Source organism: Octopus sinensis, linkage group LG1, assembly GCF_006345805.1.
Source record: "Octopus sinensis linkage group LG1, ASM634580v1, whole genome shotgun sequence".
NCBI lineage: Eukaryota > Metazoa > Mollusca > Cephalopoda > Octopoda > Octopodidae > Octopus > Octopus sinensis.
In genome coordinates this window covers 53,177,213-53,197,189 of record NC_042997.1, presented here as the reverse complement: position 1 = coordinate 53,197,189, position 19,977 = coordinate 53,177,213, and the positions used below count along the sequence as shown (strand labels likewise).

General features: G+C 34.3%; 1 protein-coding gene across 1 annotated transcript in view; it reads left to right on the top strand.

The window, feature by feature from the left end:
- LOC115210206 overlaps positions 1–19,977 on the top strand; it is a 67,065-nt gene that overhangs the window by 17,876 nt on the left and 29,212 nt on the right. The window contains exons 13-17 of the mRNA XM_036509674.1: positions 880–1,125; positions 2,056–2,192; positions 2,654–2,732; positions 3,523–3,678; positions 7,584–7,676. Coding sequence (XP_036365567.1) covers positions 880–1,125; positions 2,056–2,192; positions 2,654–2,732; positions 3,523–3,678; positions 7,584–7,676 — 711 coding nt within the window. The remainder of the gene's footprint in view (positions 1–879; positions 1,126–2,055; positions 2,193–2,653; positions 2,733–3,522; positions 3,679–7,583; positions 7,677–19,977) is intronic.

The window sequence follows — 19,977 nt, the reverse complement described above, 5'->3', positions numbered from 1 at the left end:
AAATTTCTCCAAATTCTTTTCAAAATTAAAATGCAAGCAGTGCATTTCATTAGAAATAGTGTGGTAACAAAAGGGTTGAGTTCTCAATGAAACAAAAGACTTTTCTTATTGTATTTCTATACCTGCCTTCCTTGCTGGCATGGAAAATAATTTCATTTGCAGAGGACTTAATCTCACCCCTCACTCTTGGTATACTTAGGTGTTAATTCAATGTTCTATATTTTTGTCTAATATAAGTAGTGCACACAACATTGTTGCCTAATTTTAGGTTATTCCTGATCAACTACACCTGCAATAAAAGGGATATAAAATTTCTTCTGCTGTTTCTAGCAAGTGATTCTGTTGAGGCTTTTCACTCAACTAGGCAATGTTGTGGCAAACTAGTCATATTGCATTCACTTGACAGCAGCATATCCTGTTATAATCTGTTTTGCTATGAAAGCAAGCAAACTACATATTAGTTTTGTATAGAAACTCTTTGTATAAATACTCTAACTTTGATTTGTACATAGAATTCCACAAAGGTATTTCTTAACTTAATGTATTTGCACATACCATTGTCTTGCTGAAAAACTCTGATAAATCATTAAATTTCTGCTAAATCTCATTTAATCTTTTAGTTAGAAATATACATATTAGAGCTTAGCTTTTTTTTTCTTTCTTTCTGATGAACAATATTTAAATTGTTTAAAATATGTAAAGGCCAGATTCATTTAACTCTGTCGTTTGTGTGAAATCATTGATGCAATCTAGAAAAGTCTGCTGGTTCTTTTATTGTTTGAATCAAATATTCTGTCATAGTTATCTACAAACGTGAATACAGGATGAAAAATACCTAAAGTTTTGATATGAAAATTGAACAACCTATTTTTGTTTCAGGTGAAAAATTCACCTTTTGTGGAGCGACTACTTAAGAAAGGTTATGAAGTACTCTATCTAATAGAGCCTGTTGATGAATACTGCATTCAAGCTTTACCAGAATTTGAAGGCAAAAAATTCCAAAACGTTGCCAAAGAAGGTTTATCTCTTTCTGATTCTGAAAATGCTAAGGAAAAGAAAGAAAGTTTAGAAAAAGAATATGAACCCCTACTGAAATGGTTGAAAGATGATGCATTGAGCAATCAGGTAAATTTTTATCTAAAGTTTTGGACTTTCTTCTCATAGGGAAATATAGGGAATGGTTCAATGGATTCAGTCATCAGAATGCAGCCATGCTGGGGCACTCAACACCAGTACTTATTTTGCTTTTTTAAAGCCTTATGTTTATTCTATTGGACTATTTTTGCTCAACCAATAAGTTACAGGGACACAACAGTGGTTGTCAAGCAGTGGTAGAGGAACAAATACATACACACACTCTCATTATGCATATATGTATATATTTCCTTTAAGTTCATTTATGGGAAACACAAAAACTATTTTATTATACCGGCTTCAGCCTAATGATACCAAATGGCAGTACCAGTTTTTTAGGGTCTCACCAAGCTGTGCTGATATAATGTAGGATAAATATTTATAAATTCCATCCATGGATTATTATTACTATATACACAATGGGTTTCATTTAATTTCCATTGACCAAATCCACTCATAAGGCTTTGGTCAGCCTGAGGCTATAGTAGATATTTGCTCAAGGTGCCATCCAGTGGGACTGAACCTGGAACCATGCAGTTCTTATTCCTTTATTGCCCACATGGCGCTAAACATACAGGGGACAAACAAGGACATACAAAGAGATTAAGTTGATTGCATTGACCCCAGTGCATAACCGGTACTTATTTAATCGACCCCAAAAGGATGAAAGGCAAAGTCGACCTTGGTTGAATTTGAACTCAGAACGTAATGGCAAATGAAATACAGCTAAGCATTTCACCTGGCATGCTAACATTTCTGCCAGCTCACTGCCTTTATGCAGTTGGGAAGCAAGCTTCTTACCACACAGCCACGCCTGCACCTATAATGTTGAAAATCTTTTTGAAATATTTTCAAAATAATTTAGCTTATATATAAGAGCTTTCTTTTTAAGGTATTTTGACTTCTATTTTTCTTTGTCAGATTGAAAAAGCTACAGTTTCTGAAAGATTGTCTTCCTCCCCGTGTGCCTTGATTGCTAGTCAATATGGTTGGTCTGGCAACATGGAAAGAATTATGAGAGCCCAAGCCTATGCCAAAGCTAAAGATTCATCACAGGAGTAAGTTGCAAAAGGATTTTAAATTGGCACTTTTATAAATTACTTTGCAAATATTTTTAGTGTCCTTTGTCTCAGTTTTCAGTTGTATTAAATACAATCTAAACCTTAAATATCTTTAGTTCTTTGACACTAATATATATCTCATGATCAATCAGATATTTCATGCAAGTGTGGGAGCCATCTATTTGAGGTTTTGTAAATAGAGGTATCAAACATAATGAATATAAATTTAATAATTTGAGTGAGAAATGAGAACTTACGTTAGTGTTTTCCTTTAGACATTTAGTGTTTTTGAAACGATTACAACCTGGAACGTATCCAGACTAGTCAGCTTTGATTTAACAAGTATACTTATGCATTATACTGCTACTAGCCTGTTATAATTACTTGAGGCAACAATAAGTGTAGCTATTTTAAATATCTAATTAACATTTATTTCAATATGAGAATTTTTTTTCCAGCTATTTTGCTAACCAGAAAAGAACACTTGAAATAAATCCCAGACACAAGCTTATCAAAATGTTGAAAGAAAAAGTTGAGGTAAGTTTATTTGTATTAAAGTTAAAATGTGTGCAAGATGTTAAATTTTATTTTGCAGACTCCTTTAGTCTCACCAAGGGTTTGAGAGTCATTCTAGTGCTGGTGGTACAACAATAAAAATTTAAATCACCCAGTATACTCTGTAAAGTGGTTTGAGTTAAGGAAACCAGCTGTAGAAACCATGCTGCAATAGATGTCTCGAATGAGACATGATCTTCTGACCCATCTAAAATAGCTGTAATGCCAATAAAAATTGATGCAAATTTTGTTAAATGGCCTACCCCCATGCAAGTTGGTGATAAAAGTATGAATGAAGGTTAACACAATATTTTATTTAGCCTGTTCTATTCATCTCAGCTTGATATTAACAAGTGGTGTAAGCTGAAGTGAGTTATGAAACAAGTAGAGGCTGTTATAGCAACTTTTAGTGAGTCATCCTAACACTTATGGCTATTCTTCAATAAGATTTGAATTCAAATATTTTCATCCAACCTATATATTGCATAAAACACAAAATTATGGATACAAAATCAGTCCTACAATGTTGCTGCTGCATTCACTATTTGGATCCATGTTTTTAGGGCTCAATTTCTTCATTCTAGCTCTTTTTGCTGTACATTTACTATTTTGTCATACACGCTCTTTGTATAGATTGTACAACACTACAGTTCACATCAGTTGCAATTACCATGCAAATCACATTAAGACCCAGTCATTTCAACAGTTGTCCCTTCTCCTAAACTTCCTTTATTTAACCACATTCAATGCATTCACTTCTCTTTATTTTCAGAGTAATAAAGATGATCCAACAGCCAAAGATCTAGCTGTCATACTTTTTGAAACAGCAACTATGAGATCAGGTTATTTAGTTCCTGATACTGCTGGTTTTGCTGGTAGAGTAGAGAGAATGCTTCGATTGAGTTTGAATATTGACGGTGAAGATATGGTAAGTTCATTTAACTCACATGTTTATGAATCGCTCTCTTGTTCCATTTGTTTTTCCATGTTAGCATAGGTTAGAAAAATATATTGAAACCCTGTTTTACAGACATACCCTTCCTGTTAATTCTTACCTGTATTTCACACATCTTTGAAGATGTGAAGTTAGCGGACAATTTGTTTACATACCTAACACTACCACAACTCGTACATAGCTAGTCTTTCATCACATGCAAATGTAAGCAAACACGCATTTGTATGTATGTATTTGATATCTATATATAAAAATCTGTAATAAAATGCAATGCGTTTCACATTCTGATTATGCTGGCAAAACAGATGGGATGAGAGATAGTAAGGGGTGCTAAATGCAGGTGAGTTATAGTGAGAAGTTTAGCTCTGCGGTACCTGATATTTTAATCAAAACAAATCATCGTTGTTTAATGTCAAAATTGCAAATTTTTATGTATGTTATATTTATCAATTTAAGACACACATATAAAATTGAATATTAAACTCTTTTCAAAATATTACTGTTTGCACCTCTATAATCATATGTATATATAAATTCTTAGAATGAGATTTAAAAAAAAAAAAAAAAACCAAGACAGTAAATAGAAGAAGCAAAAGGAAGAGGTCCTTTTGCTTCTCTTTTCTCTCCCATTCTCTCTTCTTGTTTTTGATTTGACCTATCTCCTCTTTCTAATCATACACATCTCTTCTCCCTCTATCTATCCATTAACACTACCAACATATTTTAATTCACCCCCAAAAAAACCCTCGATCAACCAATACTGTTTACAAGGCTCTGTGCTTAGAACGACCAAATATAACCACCATTGGAACTCACACACCAAGTATAAGAAAATTTTTTCATCACTTATATACACCATTTTACTTGAATAATGGAACTGCAAATACAATATCCTTGTGTATCTCACTTCTATATTCATTCTCTTACTTCTCTCTGTATTTCATATCTTCTCTACAACAATTAATACTCAAACACTTTCTTGCACCGTCTCTAAAGGGATATATAAAATATTGCAGAAACAGCTGTAGACTTTTTTCTTGATAAATATTATGTAATCTATTTATTACCTTCGGTTTTTATCTCATTCTGTCAATTTATATATCTGCATGCTAATACATGACCACGTTGGACTCTTCACTCGTATCATTATCGAGCCTGGAGCTTAACCATGGTCTATCCAGAGCTCTTACTTAGTGTTTACCCAATACCTTTTGGGTCTTCCTGACACCAATACTTTTCATACTTGTATATATATAAACGTCTGTTTAGTTCCCAACTAGTCTGTTTTTCTATGCTTGCCCTTCCTGATAGTAACCTTTTTTCCATGGATCAGTTATTTTATTCAACATATTCCCCCCTCAGGTTTACACATTTATTACAGCAGTCCTTCATTTTTTCTAAGCTCTGTAAAAGAACTTGGAAGGTTAGGCTTCCAACCAGGCTTTTTGGGATACACTTAAAGCTAGGAACTTTTCCACACTTCTTCATATATACTATTTATGCATGTGTGTTTTTGTTGTCTCCTTGCCTTGACATCAACAATCTAAGAAATGTAAACAGATATGACATATGCACACTCATAGATGTGTATGTAGACTAAAGTATTAAGTAGGAAAACCAAAAGGGAGATGGCCCTGCTCAATATGTAAAGGTGTCAGGGGATCATTAGAAGTAAACAGTTTATGTAGGTGACCAAATTAGTAGTGGGGAGGTTGTTCTGAAAGCATAACTGCTAGAATAAGAATAGGCTGGGCAAATTTCACAGCTACTACCTCTGTTAGTAACAAAGGGCCTTTCCCTCAGAGTGAAAGGCAGATTGTATGATGCCTATGTATAAACAGCTATGCTACGTAGCAATGAGACATGGGCTGTAACTACTGGGATATGCAAAGGCTTGAAAGAAATGAAGCCAGTTTGCTCTGATAGATGAGTAATGTCTGTATATACAATAGTGACTTGACAGAAAAACTAGGTATACAAGGCATCAGATGTAATGTGTAAGAGAAGACTATACTGGTATGGCTATGTAATGCATATGAATGAAGACAGTTGCATTGAGATGCCAGTCTCAAATTGTAGAGGGAACATGTGGAAGGGATACTCAGGAAGACCTGGAATGAAGTTTTGAGGGAATAACAGGACCAAGACTCCTGGTGGGTTACTATGCTTGAAAAGATACTTCAGATTAGATGTAAGTGTGATTGTCCTCACCTACAGACAGTCCCCTGCATTCCTCTCCAGCTGACCATTCCTAACCTTGTTGGCTCATGGGTGTTGGTGTCATGTAAAAAGCACCCTTACTGTAAATGTACCCATGCCAGTGCTGCGTAAAAGCACTTAGTACACTCTGTAAAGTTGTTGGCGTTAGGAAGGGCATCCAGCCACAGAAACCATGCCAAAACAGACATAGAACCTGGGTAGCTCTTCAGCTGGCCAGCTCCTGTCAAGCAGTCCAACCCTTGCCAGCATTGAAAATGGATGTTAAATGATGATATATATGGATGAAAACAGTTTAATTCAAATTTGTTGGTACTCTGAGTTCCTGGTTCTGCATAAAACAAAATACAGGAGGATCAGTTATTTTATTCAACATATTCCCCTCTCAGGTTTACACATTTATTACAGCAGTCCTTCATTTTTTTCTAAGCTCTGTAAAAGAACTTGGAAGGTTAGGCTTCCAACCAGGCTTTTTGGGATACACTTAAAGCTAGGAACTTTTCCACACTTCTTCATATATACCTATTTATGCATGTGTGTTTTTGTTGTCTCCTTGCCTTGACATCATGTGATAGTTATAAGCAAGTGGTATCCTTTGTTTCTGATCTTCCCTGAAAACATGTCTAGCTATAGTGAAATATTACCTTATTTAGAAATGAGTGAAGGTTGACAACAGGAATAGTATCCAGCCATACAAAATCTGCTTGATCCATGCAAACAGAGAAAAGTGGATGTTTCATATACATTACATGTTCAATAATACTTTCAATTGAGATATTACATGTGTATCTAGCATAGAGATCAATATCCTCACTCTCTGGGTTTGTTGACTTGCAAACTACATGGTAACCTCAATAGTGTCACTGACACAAAAAAATAAAAAAAAAGAAAGCACCTAGCATACACTGAAAGTTTTGTTTAGAAAGGCATCCAGTCATAGAAACCATGCCGAAGCAGGCACTGGAGTATGATTCAGTCTGTGATCCATTGTATCCTCATCCAACCCTTGCCAGCATGGAAAACAGATGTTAGGGGATTTGTGTGTATGGCTGTGTGGTTGTTCACTTCTCAACCACATGGTTCAGTCCCTCTGCTTGACACTTTGGGTTAGTTCTTCCTCTTTGTGAGATAGAAACTGAAAGAACCCTGTTGTGCATGTGTACGTACATATATGTAGATGTTGTCTTGTCTCCACATCACAACTGTTGTAAACAAGTCACCATTATGCCCAACCAAGAATAAATATTAAACAGGTGACGGTTGATGATGGAATGTCATCCTGCCATAGAAAATATGCATCAACAAATTCCATCTGACCCATGCAACCACAGAAAAGTGAATGTTAAAACCACACACACACACACACACACACACACGCACACGCACACTTACTTTCTAACATCCATTTCCCCCATCACTCGTCGAGCTACAGCACTATTTCTAATGCTGTAAATAACTATTTTACCCATTACGCTTCACATTCTCTCTATTATTGTTCTTTATTACCTCCTCCTTGGCCCACTAAATCTTCCCTTCCCCTCCAAATGGATATTCACAAATGACATGCATCCACTTAAATCCCCATTTCTATCATACTCTTATAACACCTTAGTTTAATTACTTGGCATTAGGAAATAAGAATTTTAACTGAAATGTTTTAGGTTGAGGAAGAACCTGAAGAACAAGAGGAGCAAGTAGAACAGGAAGAAAAGGTTGATGCTGATGCAAGTGAAACAGATGAAAAGGAAGAAAAAGTAAGTAAACTCCGTAAATATATTTTTCATGACAAAATTGATTGCCAGTTATTTTTTCCAGGTCATTTAATTTGTCTGGATTCCCTTTGTATTTTTATGGTTAACAGTGATGATTATATATAATTGAACAACTGTGTATTGTATTGCAACTGATGGAACAATCAACTGAACAATTATTGAATTAGCATGGGAAGTGGTTGGGTATTCCACAAGCATGTACCCTTCACAATTCTCAAGTAAAAAAGTCAGTATGAGACTGATTTTTTGAAATGCAGGCACAGCCTCTCCAACAGGCTTTTCATCTATCTAATTTCACTTGCAAGGCTTGGGACATCCCAAAGCTATAGTGAAGTTCAAGACACTGCACAGTAGGCTCTCTCATGAACCTCATGGTTGCTAAATGAGCTTATTAACCACTTAGCCATGCTTTTGTCCAGTTATATATGTATGCATGCACACAATTATGATATAAAGGTTTACTTTTATTGCAACGGTGACTGGAATAAATGAAATTTTTAACTCATTTCAATATAGAAATACCCTTACTGATCAGTTCCAGCTCCATCTTTTTGAATGTTGAGCAATGTTTACTGTATTTATGAAAATTGACCTTGCATCCCAATATATATGGGGCAAATATTGACATTGTAAATTTGTGTAGTTATGAGGAACAGGCACTTTTTAGCTGAAAGAACCTAATACAATTAAGTAGTTCAAAAATACATGTTATGTTGCAATAGAGAGAGAACAGAAACTATATAATTCAGTTTTCTCCTGATCTCTCGAACATTGGATTTTATCAATTACATTCCCTTGTTCCGGTGGCACGTAAAAAGCCCCATTCAAGCATGGTCAATGCCCTCGTGCTGGTGACATGTAAAAAGCACCCACTACACTCTCAGAGTGGTTGGCATTAGGAAGGGCATCCAGTTGTAGAAACTTTGCCAAATTAGATTGGAGCCTGGTGCAGCCTTCTGGCTTGCCAGCCCTCAGTCGAACCGTCAAACCCATGCTAGCATGGAAAGTGGACGTTAAACAATGACGATAATTCCTAATTGATAATTTTTTACACAAAAGTTTTGTGGTTATATCATAAATTTGCGTGGATTTTAGTGATTGACCAAATTAGTTTTTACATTGTCACTCAAACATATAGATCGTATCTTAAATTTTAGCAGTTTATTTTTAAAAAATAAGCAGTACTGAATTGATTGTCTACCAAATACAAAGACAGTTCAACTTAGATATTTCTGAAATTAATTTGATTAAAGTTACTTTCCATATTATGTACGGCTCCAATCTGTATATTCTGCAGTAAAACTCAGTTATCAATTTCTTTTACATGTATGTTTCCTTTCTCTCATCTTTTAAAAATTTTATCCATATTTTGCAAAACATAAGTGTAGATGCTAATAAATGATAAAAGTACTTTCTCTACATTAAGATCCAGATTGTCATTGTTTTCCCCAATTCAAAGATAATTGTTACCATGCTTTCTTTGACTAGATTGTTTGCTTGACAATACCATAGCATGCTCAACTTTACAAATTATTTGCATGATGATGTAATTTGCATGAATTCTGTGACAATAGTATGAATTTTTAATCTTCCAGTTATTGTGTTGCTGCTTTTGCCTTTGTGTGTGTGCTCTTCACCTTTCAAAATTGAAGGGCAAAATTGTTGTTCCTCTTGTTTATAATTGTCTACAGCATTTAAGTGTTAATACCACTGAAGGAATTTTGTTCCTGCTCTTGTATGTAACCCTTTTGTTACCAACCCACCCAATACCACCCATTTTTTTCATGTTAAAATATCAACAAATATTGCTATATTCACAGTAGGATTTCACTAAACAAACATGCTGTACACACTCCAACATTTTCAGCATAAGTAACTTGTTAGAGTATGTTAATACTTTTCCTTTTATTTTTATGCTCTGCCCCCACCCCCTTACTATATAAACCTCAGATTTAGTAATAATACCTCTGAATTTGAAATGATTTTCAAATGCAGTAAATATTTAAAAATTAGTCATTAAACCAAATGTTTCAATTCCTGAATGTGTAAATAATGTCAAGCAATAATTTCTAGAAAGAAAATGTAAACATTTAGCTTCCAAAGTTTTTAGAAACTGAAGCCAGTCAGTTATCCTCATGGCTGGAAACCTGTTGACTGTGTATTCAATTTAAGTGTTCCATATAATCGCAATGACTGATTATGATGTAAAATGTAAGCATAGGAAATGGGACAAATTCAACAAACACATGGCATATTTGCAATAAATGCAGAGCATTTAGTAAGCTATATTGGCTAATACCTTATTGATATTTAAATAAAATTTAAATAGCTGTATTTGAAATTTAACCGTATTTGTAATCAGTAATTTTAAGACAAATTCCATAATTGGCTTAGGGAAGAATCTTTTGTGTTCAAGACACTTGTATATGCTTCACAAAGTAAGCCTAAATTTGTGATTAATATAATTAAAACACATGAGGCAGGGAAATATGGTAACAAAAGGGTTAACCTTATAGATATAGCATCAGTAGATTTCTGAAGTTATAGAAATACTCTAAGTAGTCTGTAGACAACTTGACTAATAGCTGTTTGATTATATAATATATACATATTAAGCATGGTGTGTTTTGACACTTCCACTAACTCTTTTGTTAGGCTTTCCTAGTGTGCACACACAAACCTGGCAGAGAGGCACACAGTACTGGTTGGCAGGGGATTCTGTGTTTATAACGTTATATTACTTTTCATTTTATCAGGTATCCCATCATTCAGATGAATTATAACCTCATTGAAGAGGAATTATTCTGTTCACACTAACAAAGTTGGCAGCTGTTGTTCCTGACAAGTGTGAAATTTCCTATTACCACCAAGTACCACCTATCAACTACCTTGGAGAATTCACTAATACTTCATCAAATCAAATATTGCTGTCAAATATCATTTCATTTTTTGAGAGGACTTTTCTCTGTTTGTTTCTGTATTTTTTTTCATGTGAAACTGTTATGCCTGAAGTGAATTGAAAGTGTACACATCATTCTTTGTGAATAAATCTTTCTACTTATTCTTTCTCTTTTTCTGCCCTCTTAAAATTATCAAGTTGGTTTCTTTATAACAGTGATAAAATAGTTTTGCATCTGTATCCATTTTCATTCAACCTTTGAGATAACTATTTATAGAAGCCAATTACTGACAAGAAAGTGGAACATTTTTTTTCCTCTGTTGTCAAAGGTATTACTTTTTGGTTAATGTATTTAAAATTTGTTTTTTAATATTTGAATACAAATAAATTGGATAAAACTAATTATAATCTTAGTTCCTACTTAGTATTTTTTTTCACGTAACTGAAAGATGTTCAATTTAAATTTTAATTTGTTTGAATTCTCTTCCTATTGAAAATTTTGATGCAATATATTTATCTGGTTATGATGATGAATCAATTTTCAAGTTGTAAAATGGGTTTTATAGTTCAGGTTGTATTTTATTAATGATGGTGAGGATTTTAATTAGTTACATAAAGTAGGTAAAAGCTTAATTCCTTCATTCTTTTCTTCCTTGTAATCACACATCACTCTCCTCCAGTAATTTTCCTGCTAAAACTCCTACCTGGTTATAATTGCAGTGTAAATATTAATTTTATATTTTAATCCTGTTCTATTACAATTATTTATTGTCCTGTTTTAAATGTGCCAACTAATGTGTGCCCTTCAATGCATGTTTGCTTTTATTATTATACTTATCAAGAGCTTACAGAAGTTTGCAGATTGTTTTCATTCAACCATTAAGCACAGAATACCATTTACTTTCCATGATTATCAATTGAAACCAATATATTGTCAAATGGGTTTTCCCTTAAAAATGCACACACACACACACACACACACACACACAAAATCAAGACATGATTGTATCTAGAAACTTAAAATTTGCATTTAATAACTTTTTGGGTTTTTTTTTTTATATAACAAAGTTATGACACTTAAAATCTTGTTTGAAACTTTTAGAGCTAAGAAAACAATTTTTTTGGACCATCAATGTAAATCAGTTTTATTGGGAATTTTGGTAAGGGCATTAGTCTTTTATGGGAAGAGATTAAGAAGAACCATAGCCAGCACAAACTGTCCAGCTAGTAATCAAATGTTCAAACAAGTCTTTGAGAGCTTTATAATGCAAGTAGAAAGTTTATTAGTGTAACTGGAATGCCTTCTTTGACTCTATGGACAGAATGTAAATAATTGAATGTTTTATTTATTGTACTGGGGTATATATGATACATTTACCAAATTGTAATTTCAGATTTGTGACACCAGTTGTCTCCTATATCGATCAGGAGACAACTTATATTTATAGATAATTATGGGTTGTGTGTTGTCTATCCACTCACACTGGAAGGAAAGGGGGAGCAACAAGCATTACAAAGTTATAAAGCTAGGTTATCATGTATGATTACAAGAGTAGTGGATTTGCACATGGTTTGTGTTGTAAGCATCAGATCTTTGTTGGAGTGTCAGACTGTGCCATAGAAAGTCAAGACGTCATTGGAGAAATGGATTCAGAATGAATTCACCCTTACCATTACTGAAAAAGAAGCATGAAGGTACTATTTGTGAGTGGCTAAATGAGAATACATGATAGCAAGAGATGTCGGTCAAAGTTAACTAACCACTAGGCCATATGCCTTTACACACAATTATATATATATATAAATTATTTAAAGGTCACAATATATGTATTAAAGTGCTACTAATAGTTTGATGTGTTGAGATAACTCAAACATGTTCTTCAGGTGCAAACCACATATCATAACAAAAATATTGTATAAATAGAAGAAACACGATGAAGCTGAGAAGGCAGCATATAGAAAACTCAGACAGTAAACAAAAAACGAAACTAAAGTGTCAAGAGGTAAAAAGTGCTATCCTCCTTTGGCCTTAAATGATAAGGCTGGAAAGATATCAAGTCAATCAGGAATAGGTGGAATTTTCCAATTCATCTGAATATATTTATACATATGCATGTAACTACTGAAAATTTCTGACCTGGAGTTCAGTAGAGTTAGGAATTAGTGGTTGCATGCATATGTATAAATATATTCTGAAGAATTGGAAAATTCTGCCTTTTCCTGACTTGATATCTTTCCAACCTTATTAAGGACAATAGCACTTTTTACCTTTTGACGTTTTAGTTTCATTTTTCTTAGTTTACTGTCTGCATTTTCTATATGCTGCCTTCCTTCTATTTATTCAATTATTTAGTTCATTGTATGTGGTTTGCTCCTGAAAATATGTTTGAGTTCTCTCAACATATGAAACTATTAGTAGCACTTTAATACATGTATTGTGACCATTAAATAATATTTCTCTCACCAGATGGAGTACATTTTTTTTATTGAAGTGTGTGTGCTATGTAACAGAACACCAACTCTCACTTGAAACTAACATGTCCAAGACCTGAATGTGCTCTAGAGCTATCTCTTGGTCTTGCCAAACTTCAATCTTTCATTTTATAGATATCTTCCAGTCTTTAGATACCTGGTAAAATGTCCCAATCTCAAGAAAGGCAACTTCTCTAACCTTAACAACTACAGAACTATTGCTCTATTTTATTCATTACTTTTCATTTTCAGGAGGCGTTCTTCAAAAATAAATTTCTCCAGTGCTTTGAGTCTCTTTCTTTTCTTGATAACTATTTGTATAGTTTCTGTAGAGCAAGATGTACATGCAATTTACTTTCCTCTGTCCCATACCTTATAAGTAATGTCACTGCACATGGCATAAGCAAAACCTTTGACTGTCTGGTACAAGAATTTCTTGATTTAATTTCTTGCATATGGGTTTCATCTTAGATTTGAAATTTGCTGTCAATATTGCTATGTACAGTAACAGTTTTCTAACCCAATCTATCAATTTTGATGTAACTAAAGGCTTGATTATCCAGACACACACAGCAGCTACTCTTTCTCTTGTATATTTGATAGCAGCTTTACTATTACTTGCAATAATGCTCACTTCTACATAGAGGCTAATACTTATCATCCTTCAACTTTTCACAAAAGGTTAATGGCAATCCAGTAAACAATTTTGTACCTCACACTCTTTTGTCATTGACAACATATATTTATAACCCTCAAAGTCATAAGTGCTTGATCTTGTAATTACTGACTTTCTTATTGAACCTACATACATAACTAAAGCTTAATGCTGAGGACCACTCCTTCCCTTTTAAGTTAAAAAATACTTCAGCTTTGATCAATTGCTGACTCCCCACAAAGCTGAAGTATAACCCTTCACACTTGCTTAATCTGCCAAGAAAGCCCCCACCCCACCCATAAGGGAATCTAGACAACTTCTACAAACTATGTTCTGGCTCTATGAAAAAGCCCTTAACATCTTTCAAGAGAAATAAGTCAGACATGATTATTGTACAGTAGGAACATATTGTCAGAAAACAAGGATTTATAGTTTAATTTGAGATTGCCTCAAAAGCAATGATTAAAGAGAAAGAACTGAGAACAGAATCCTTATGAAAGAGCCATAAATATGCTAAATTCTTCACTGTACACTGCTCCTGATTCATTTATCCATGCTTATCCTTCTCATTGTTTATCAAACAAGTCTTCCTTACATATAATACGATTTTTTAATGCTAAACTAAGTTTCACTCCTAATTATTAGATGAGATACATGTGTAATTCTACATTCCAATAAAAACCCATAGGCAGCTTCAACCTGCTCTAAATAGCAGCCAAGTCTCAGTCAAACTGCAACTTGATGTCTAAAATAAATTGTCGAAAAATAAGAGATATGCCAAGAAAAATACCTTTAACCATAGGTCTCTTCCTGTTATGAAATTAAATACTGTGAACCTCAAAATAAAAACCAAGGAATAAAAATTATATTATTCAATAACTAAAGTTTTTGGCAAGTATGGGAGATAATTCTGGCCATATCTCAGTCTTGTTTCAGAAGTCTGCAAAGCATTGCTTTTACCATACTCGCTGAAGTTGTAATGAAAAGTTGGCATTGGAAAATGATCTTTTAGAGAGTAAATAATTCAGTTGCCATTCACAGAAAAGACAAAGTTGATGTCAGCATATTTTAAAATTCTCTTTTTTTTTCTACCATTTTCATAGCAACCTTTCTAATTATTCTTGCCTCCATTCCAGTATATATTTCTTAATTGCCCACAAGGGGCTAAACATAGAGGGGACAGACAAGGGGTTTAAGTTGATTACATTGACCCCAGTGATTAACTGGTACTTATTTAATCGACCCTGAAAGGATGAAAGGCAAAGTCAACCTCGGTGGAATTTGAACTCGGAACGTAATGGCAGACGAAATACTGCTAAGCATTTCGACTGGAGTGCAAACGTTTCTGCCAACTCGCTGCCTTCATTCCAGTATAAGAACATAAAATGATGCAAAAAAAAATACTGAAATGCATTGTTCTGATACTTTATGAATTCTACCTTGCACCTTTAACAATAATGATTTTTAACACAAACATAAGACCACAAATTTGAGGTGAGGGGAACAATTGATTAGATTAACCTTCAAGTACTTGACAGTTACTTTATTGAATGAGAAGCAAAGCTAACTTTCATGTGATTGAAATTTGGAAGAAAGTTAATCCCTCAATCTACCTTTTCTGCCATTCAACGCTCTATTAATAACAATTTTTTTCAAAACATAAATACTGAACAGTATATATAAAGGACAAAATCCTTTTGAGAACAGAAAAAATTGCTGGCATATCTTTCTACTTGTTCTACAATACATTTCAATGCTTCAAAAACAAATTTAATATGTAATAACAATTATTTTTTTTAGTTTTGCCACCAGAATTTATTAATGTATGCATGTTACAAATAGATGTAAATGCAGTTATACACACACACACACACATATATATAATTACACAATACACACACACACATATATATATATATAGTTAGATATATAGTCAACAGATGAAATCCAGAGATTCTCGATAAAGAAAATACTTAATGGCACTCAAATGATTCGAAATTAGACTCTGATGTCCAATTTCAAGGGGTAAAGAGTGATGATAAGTGGAATCAAGGTGAGCAGATATAGAAGTAATTATGCAGATAAACAAATTAAATATAACAGCTTGGGTTAGATATATGAAATATGTATACATGCAAACAGAAAGAAATCAAAAATTGATAACTTTCAGACGAATATTTAAGTGTAAATATATAGATATTTATATTAATAGATCAAACTCGCACAGAGTACAAACAACAGAAAATTAAAGGTGAATAGGCAAAGTGTTATAACTCAACAGCTGTTTCTGAGAGCTCAGAGAGCCATCATAATATTGGTAGATGTAGTTCAACCCAATATGCAGGCTGTAATGGAAGTGAAAAAGTATTGAATAAATCAAGCCTCTGTCACCAGGTAGAAAAAATCATGATGCAGAGAATTTTAGAGGTGGAATATAAGATCTGAAGTGTAAGATTTTTTGTACCCTGATGATGGAGGCTCAATTTATCCAATGTTTATTTGCTTCCATTATAGCCTGTATATTATGGTGAACTACATCTACCAACATGATAGAACTATGAGCCCCCAAAATCAGCTGCTGGATTAAAACACCTTACCTCATTTTCTGTAATTTTCTCTGTCATTTGTACTCTGTATAAGTTTGATTTATTAATATAAATATCTATATTTTTAAACTTAAATATTCATCGCCTGAAAGTCTTCAGTCTTTGCTTTCTTATTGCTTGTATAGATATTCTTTCATTTGACTGCCCATGCTGGAATACTGCCTTTAGTCAAACAAATCGACCCCAGGACTTATTCTTTGTAAGCCTAGTACTTATTCTATCAGTCTCCTATGCTGAGCCACTAAGTTACAAGGTTGTAAACACACCAAAGTCAGTTGTCAAGTGGCAGAGGGGGAACAAACAAACATATATATATATTTATATATATACAATGGGCTTCTTTCAGTTTCTGTCTACCAAATCCACTCACAAGGCTTTGGCCAGCCTGGGGCTATAGTAGAAGACACTTGCCCAAGGTGCGACACAGTGGGACTGAACCCAGAACCATGTGGTTGGGAAGCAAGCTCCTTACCACACAGCCACACCTGCACATATATATTTTGTATATCTAAGCCAAGTTGTTTATATTTAATTTTATTCACATAATTGCCTTTATATAGTTAAAGATATTTAACAGTAGAGTGAGATAAAAGATGTGCAACAAATATATTAAGACTCTAAATTTTTTAAATGATACAAATAAAATAAGTATATGCATATATATCATCATCATCATCTTCATTGTTTACTGTCCATGTACCATGCTGGCATGGTTTGATAGGAATAGGCTAGCCAGTGAGCAATCCAGACCCCAGTTAACTGTTTTAGTATGGTTTCTACAGCTGGATGCCCTTCCTAATGCCAACCACTTTACAGAATGCGTTGGGTACTTTTTACATGCTACGGGCACAGGTGCATCTACATGGCATCAGCATGAATGCATTTATGCAGCACCAGCATTCATGCATTTTACATGGCACTGGTATTGGCCCTGTAAAAATGCATGAGTGCATTTTATGTGGCACTGGCACTTGCAAAGGACATGCCTGTATGCATGAATGACTACAAATTTACTTAGCTTGATGCATCTTCTTGAGTACAGCAAATCACCACAACTCCCAGTCCTATGTCATTTCCTCAGTGAGGCCCAGCATCTGAAGATCATTTTTCACTACTTCATCCTACATCTTCCTGGGTCTATTCCTTCCACAGGTACCCTCCACAATTACAGATCAGCACTTCTTTAAGTAGCTTTCCTCATCCATATGCATCACATCACCAAACCAGCACAATCTTCTCTCTTACACACATCTGATGCCAGTTTTTGTCTTAAATCATTTGCACTCTGTCATGCATGTACACTGACATTGCCCATTCGGTGGAACATACTAGCTTCATTTCTTTCAGGCCTTTGCAAGTTTTCTGTTGTTGGAGCTCATGTTTCAATGCCATGCAACATAGGTGTATGTACACAGGCATCATACTACAATCTGCCTTGACATATAATAAACATGATAGATCGCTAGCCACTACACATTCTTTATTTTTTCTCCTTGTTTCTTTCTGTGTTCCTTTCTGTGGAAGAGCGCAGGCTTGAAACGTTAAAGACTTTTTCACTTCCCAAGCATTATACTAATACATCTGTTTGTTGTCTACACCACCTGTCTTCATCCTTTGTTTTTTTTGTAAATTCTCTCCCTATATATATACATATATATATATATACTAGCAGCATAGCCCGGCGTTGTCCGGGTATGTAAGAGCCCCTAGTAGGCAACGACTAATCCCAATCTAGTCCTTTCGCTCTAGGGAACGAAGGCACATGTGTAGGTTGCAATGTCTTCTCTTCACTCGAATACTTCTGTGTATTTTTTCTGATGGTAAGGTATTGCATGGAAAACTAACATCAGAATTAAGTTTTTTAGGGTAACATTAAGCTTCACCATGAGTTTGGTGAAAATCGATTGCAAGTTGCGAAAATTACAATAGAAAATGTGTTGCACATAAAGAGTTTAGATTCTCGACCCCATGTCGAATTTATCGATTTTTTTCAGAACTGCGGGAACTTTTCAAAATTTTTGCTGCTTTAATTTTGAATTATGACATTGGGCTATGTGTGTGTCAAGTTTCATCAGAATCGGTTGAAAGCCATGGTCAGGGTGAGGGTACAACCTGACAGACAAACTGCCGTTTATATAGAGAAAGATATATATATATATATATATTTATACATGATTCTTGACTAGCATCCGTCCTAGTGGAGCGCTAAAAGCACCATCCGAACATGATCGTTGCCAGGGCTGCTGACTGGCTTCTGTGCTGGGGGCACGTAAAAAGCACCATTCATGTGTGATCATTACCAGCGTCACCATACTACTTGTGCCAGTGGCACATGAAAGACAACATTGGAATGAGGTCGTTGCCAGTGCCACTGGACTGGCTCCTGTGTGGATACATGTAAAAACACGATTTAAGCATGGTTGTTGCCAGTACCGCCTATCTGGCCATCATGCCAGAGGCACGTAAAAGCACCCACTACACTCTCGGAGTGGTTGGTATTAGGAAGGGCATCCAGCTGTAGAAACTCTGCCAGATCAGATTAGAGTCTGGTGCATCAATCTGGCTTGCCAGTCCTCAGTCAAACCATCAGCATGGAAAGCGGACGTTAAACGATGATGATGATATATATATATAAAAAGTTTTGAATGGTACAACAATGCACTATAATATAAAAAATGGACGATATACCTGTTGTAATTTAGTTATTCATAGTCCAATGATATTTCGGAATAAAATTCCATCTTCAGATATTCTTATTATATATATATAATTATTATATATATGGCAGTAACTCCGTCTAAGAATATCTGAAGAAGGAATTTTATTCCAAAATATCATCAGATAACTACATTACAACAGGTATATAGTTCATTTTTTTGTATTATAGTGCATTGTTGTACCATACAAACAATGCACAATGCTTCAAGCGAAATACAATACTCCCTATATATACATATATATATACATACATATATATACAGTATATATATATATTATTATATATATGGCAGTAACTCCGTCTAAGAATATCTGAAGAAGGAATTTTATTCCAAAATATCATCAGATAACTACATTACAACAGGTATATAGTTCATTTTTTTGTATTATAGTGCATTGTTGTACCATACAAACAATGCACAATGCTTCAAGCGAAATACAATACTCCCTATATATACATATATATATACATACATATATATACAGTATATATATATATTTATATATATATACTGTAAATCCTCAAGTATAGTCGGCCCTTGAGTATAATACGCAGGGGATTTTTAGGGGGCTGTACCTCTAAAAAACCTAAACCTTGTGTATAATACGCACCCCTTCTCTTGAGTCAAGGAGGTCTATACAACTTGCTTGGTTTGTAAAAATGTATACGGTAACATCCTTTATTATTATTGTATACATAACATGATGCAAACATGTAGCTTTTTTGGGCATTTTGTTTGCAGAAAATAAAGAAATAACAGGAATAACGTTTAATAAATGTTGCTTATTGCAAGTTATGGATGATTCTTTTATGACCTCGTGGCTTTCAGGCTTAACTTAAGGTATTTTCGGGCCCGACATCACAAAATGCATCTGAATAAACATTGCTGGACAGCAAATTGAGACTCGGACATTGATGACAAAATAATTTTC